Here is a 5,104-nt window from a genome sequence, read left to right on the forward strand (position 1 = left end):
AACCATGAATCCTGGGGATGGGACCTTGGGCGCAACAGACTGTACCACGATGGCAAGAACCAGCCGAGTAAAACCTATCCTGCCTTCCTAGAACCAGATGAAACTTTCATTGTGCCGGACTCCTTCCTGGTGGTTCTGGACATGGACGATGGGACGCTGAGCTTCATTGTAGATGGGCAATACATGGGTGTTGCATTTCGAGGACTCAAAGGGAAAAAGCTATATCCAGTGGTAAGCGCAGTGTGGGGACACTGTGAAATACGGATGCGCTACTTGAATGGACTTGACCGTGAGTATGATTCTCTGTATTTGTTGTAGCAGCACAGATCTGTGTGCTTTCGAGTGCAGGCTTACAAGACCCTCCCCAGGAAGGGTCTTTATTTTGCTAGGGTGGTGAGGATTTCATGTCAAGGATTGCTGGGTACAGCCATGAATCCTTGACAGCTAATTCAAAAAGTCTGGCTGTACGCATGTACTGTTACCAAGACACTGCAGGGAGCAAGCAGGGTCTGGGGAGTCAGTGTGATGGGAGAAGGTGACACCAGCTCTCTATCTAGAGATGACAAAGCTTTTTATATTGCTATCAAAGCATCAGACTGACAGCTGCATTATTGGCAATGTAATCCTGGGGTCTTGTCTCTGAGGGGCAATCACCTTCCTTGAATGCCTAATGAAGGGACTCTTAAAATCCATTGCAGGCAAGAATGGGAAGATCTGTCCCTGTCTAAGGAAATGGGAATGTCTCATCTTTCAAAAAAAGTAGCTCATTTCTCTGCTTCTTTCAGGGCAGGGTGTGCTTATTTCTAGCATGGGGCTGCATATTATAGCCAGTTTAACTTGCATGCCAGGCCTTTTACTAATAGGGACATCAATCTCCAGCTAAGCTTAGTAATAAATTTGGCTGTCCAAAAGTGCTACAGTCTGTTATCTCTCATAGTCAGAAGTTCCCGCTGGGCCAGACTGTGACTCAGTCCTCTGGGTAGGGTGGAGGAGAGAGGTGAAGGAAGTGGATTAAAATCTAGATTTATGCTGTCAGTGAAACAAATTTGGCAGTATTGATATGAAAAGAGTAGCGTTTCCTCTGCATTTCAGAACAGTGTCTGCCCAAAGGCTGTAGCATACTGGGCTCTTTTATTTCTGCTTAGAACATGTTCTGATGTTGGGACAGCAATGGCAAACCCCTGGCAATGGGGAGATGAGGTATGATAAAGTTCACACTGGGCACCAGAAAAGCCCAGCTGTCAGAATAACCAGGAAAGCCTTGCAAAGAGGAGTAAAATCCACAAGTGCTTTGAGAAATACGCTTCAACTCGGCACGACCAAATAGAGAGGTTGTGGCAGAGCGCTTTCTCACCAAAAGAAAGAAACCTATCTCCTACTGTCGCCACAGCTCACAGAAGGCAGCAGCTCCAGTAACCAGCTTCTTCTGAAGGGTCAAAGCCAAAATTTGCAGCTCCCCTCAAAGCCAGCAAGTCTGTGCAGTTGTTGGCACAGAACTGCACTTAGCAAGGAAACGGCCACATCCAGTACTGGATTTGGTCGTAATGTGCTCTCAGCATAGGAGTGAATTGTGGGCATAAGGCCAGGAATGACAGGACTGTATTTTGGCACAGACAGAAAGAAGGTGTCTGGCTCTAACCACTTAGGAGCATTCAATAGCAACACTGTCCAGTGATTGTAGTGCTTCCAGTGAATGGAAGGAGGTCAGATACGTGTGTGCTTTCTCTTTTGGTCTCAAGTTCTCCTGTCAGACCGAGTTATCAGTGCAAACTAGAGAGGACAAAGTTCTTATTCTCTGTGGGAAGATCTTCTCCTTTTAAGGCCACTAAACTGGAATGTATTTGTTATGTTAATGTCTATAGGCTTTGAAGGTCAGGGCCCCTTGTCCTCTGGGATGCAGCCTAGACAAGGCCTCTGTGCTGGCTATCTCCATACAGAGCAAGAGGAATTGGGACAGACTTTGAATATGGTATATTTGTACAGTGGCTTACGAGTAAGCCACGTTGAGAAGTGCTAAAGGAGTGATGCCAGGAAGAGGCTTCTCTGGCAGCATCACAGAGCTGAGACGTGCAGTGCAGCTGTAGAGACCAGTCCTTGTGGAAGAGGCAGCATCAATCCTGGAGCAGGTCCTGAGCAGGCAAGACCTTGGCCTTGAGCACAGCTGTGCTTTCACTTGAAGCACAGAAAAAGTAGGACAAATGGTGGGGCTTGGGAAGCAACAGCACTGCCCTGACAAAGCTGTTTGCTCTCCACCCAGCTCTCAGTGCAAAAAAGGCATGATAGAGGTTTGATTCCTCAGGAATAATTAATGCTTCAAGCACTGGGAGGACTTTGGAGATTTGCTAGAAAAAACATTCCTCTGTAGCTTCCCCTAGAACAGGTGATAGCTTGTGATCCATAGCAAGGAATGAGAGGGAGGGAACAGGGCATTAGTTCAGCTTTGGCTGCGAACTTGAGGAGACAGACCAATTCAAGCATGCGTTTCCTGACTTTGTTACCAAGTCTCTCCTCAGCTCACAAATCCGTTTTGCCAAAAATCAGATAAAAATTAGCTTTCTCCACTTTTTATTGGAAGTGTTCTCTACATGGAGCAGTAGGACTGTTTACTTTTTTCCAAAGTAGAACCATGAGTGGCCTGATCAGAGGCTGCTGACAACACTTTTCTGTTTGAGCTTTTCACTGTTAGCCGTTAGGTTTGAATCTGGAAGGGATTTGTATCCACCTTACTGATGGGATCAATTCTGATTGAAGAAATAAAATGCTGTAATGTGACCATGCTCAGAAAAACTAAGCTTTTCCTGTCTCTCAGCTGTTTAAAACAGCTGTATGAACAGTCATTAATTTGGCTTGTAGTAGTGGAAGCTAGAGCTGTTGGCATCCTGAAAACTGCAGCTTCTCAGCCAAGCTTCTCCAGTCCTGTGGATGTTTTTAGGTGTCTGTGTTCAACACAAGATATCAGTAAAGGAAGCTTTCTAATGGTGCATGCTGACCCCTCTGGCTATTAGATGTCCAGTTATCTGCATAATTTAGGATGTCTGTGTTAGCCTTCTCTTAGGGAGGAGAAACCCCTTAGGCCTGAGCAGCATGCTGTGAAGAGGTGAGCTTTGACAGGCCTAGCAACAGAAGATGTGAGAAACTAATCTGTGTCTTCCTTCTGTGATGTGTTAATACTGGCTTTGACCTTAGTCCCCTCTGTGCTGTGAATGACTCTGCAGCATCAAAGGGCCCCATATGCCATTCCTGAAAAACTAGTATTATCTTGTTTGGTGCTTGTAAGTACAGGATGTGAAAAAGATAGCTAAAGGCTTCTATCTTTTTCAGGTTTATGACACAGGAGGGAATCCTCTAATGGAAAATTTCACAGTACATGTAGTGATGCTGGATGGCTTTGTTTTTCGTGGGAAATAGGTAGTACAAATGAAGGAGTTGACAGCTGTTATACTGCTATTTAAGAGACAAATCATGGTATTTTCTTGGTACCTCTGCCACATGGTGCTATCAGTGTTTGCTGCAGTCTTTTACTTCAGTGAGTCTCTTACAAGATTTTTAGATACAGCAGTAAAAGCCACAAGCTGGAAGATGTGTTCTGACTTGAGTAAGTGCTGTTGCAGAGGGGGAACTTCCATTGGGGAATGCTAGTATTTTTTTCATTCATGCACACATATGGCTTAAATAACCTCTACAGAAACATCATGCTCTGCCTGTGTGTTTGATGGGCTGGAGTTGCTGACATACGAATACTGAATGGTTTGGGTCCTGTAAACATGCTAGGTGTTCACTTCTGCTCAGTCTTTTCTGGGGTTATTTTAGAATTGGCAAAATGCATGTGTAACTTGTGGGTTGTGATGTTAATGTCTTGGGTCTCTCTTTTCCCAGCTGAACCACTGCCTTTGATGGACTTGTGTCGGCGAGCTGTGAGGCTTGCTCTGGGCAAAGAAAGACTGAACGAGATCCCTACACTGCCACTGCCAGCCTCCCTCAAGAGTTACCTGCTCTACCAATGACCTTCATGTTCAAGGACAGAGTTGGAACCAAGGCAAAATACCAGAGCTGATCCACTGAGCAATGGGTTCTTGACCCTTGTGTCATCGCTACTGTTGGAACTCCTCGGTCAAAGTATTCCTGCCATTGCTACGTCTCCATGTGCCCTTACTGGCAAGCTCTCAAGTAATCCTTGTTTCACAACCAAGTGTTTTGTTCTTTGGAAGTCACCTCCTCAGCACACTTAAAACAGGGACACTTAGAGAAGCTCTGAGCTTCTCCTCTTCTCCTGAGAAAAGGCTGTACTGCATCTTTTGTGTTGTAGAGCCTAGGAGTGATTTTTTTTTTTCTGTGCCAGCTAAAGGGAGGAACATAATTTGGGGGAAGGGAAGGCATTAGGAATGGAAATGTTAAGACTGGGTCCTAAGAATGAAAAGGTGGGAAGGCACAGGTTGGTCAGCAGAGTTAGGAAGAGTCTGGAATACCAGGAAGAATTAATTGCTGAGTTTTTAAAAACCAAAAATAAAAAAATAATACAACCCCGAGCCCTGAAACACCAAAACCAAGAACCCTTCAACCAGGACACTTTTTAATTTGCAGATGGTGGTTATGTTGCTGATGTTTCTATCTCTGTCAGGACTTGTCACCATGTTCTAATGTTATTTCACAGACAGTGAATCCTGCTCTCTTGTTTATCGCGATTGCTTTCTCAGTTCTCCTGCCCCATTCTGTTCGGTCTCCTCTTTGTGGGTTTGCCTCGGTTGATTGAACAGTCAAACTACGTCTTCACCTGCCCTCTTCTTCCTGACTTAAAACTGCAGGTTTTAGTCTGGGATCAGGGGTTCTCTGCTGATGTGAGGACAAGGAAGGGACAAACTTCTCCTGCAACAGGGTGAGACAGGCTGCATGAGCTAAGATTTGTTACACAGCAATAGGTCCTGCCATCTTAGGTCTGCTTTCTGTATAGCCTGTTCTATGTGAAGGCTTTAGAGAGACATACTAATGTGTTTCTCTAATGGCTCTGCCAGGGAATTCTCTTATCTAAGCTGCTTTAAGCCATCCAAACCAGGCTTTGTGCTGTCATAGAGCACTGGCATAATCTCCACTTAAACATGCAGCAGGA

At 45.1% G+C, this 5,104-nt stretch overlaps 1 protein-coding gene across 1 annotated transcript in view; it reads left to right on the top strand.

The window, feature by feature from the left end:
* The window catches only part of SPSB1 (splA/ryanodine receptor domain and SOCS box containing 1), a 4,837-nt gene extending 552 nt beyond the window's left edge, over window positions 1-4,285 (top strand). Inside the window, exons 1-2 of the mRNA XM_010179910.1 lie at window positions 1-289; window positions 3,877-4,285. The exon at window positions 1-289 is cut by the window's left edge and continues 552 nt beyond it. Coding sequence (XP_010178212.1) covers window positions 1-289; window positions 3,877-4,004 — 417 coding nt within the window. The 3' untranslated portion in view covers window positions 4,005-4,285. The remainder of the gene's footprint in view (window positions 290-3,876) is intronic.
* Window positions 4,286-5,104: the final 819 nt, after the last annotated feature.

The sequence above is a fragment of the Mesitornis unicolor genome, unplaced genomic scaffold (genome assembly GCF_000695765.1).
Source record: "Mesitornis unicolor isolate BGI_N332 unplaced genomic scaffold, ASM69576v1 scaffold5752, whole genome shotgun sequence".
NCBI lineage: Eukaryota > Metazoa > Chordata > Aves > Mesitornithiformes > Mesitornithidae > Mesitornis > Mesitornis unicolor.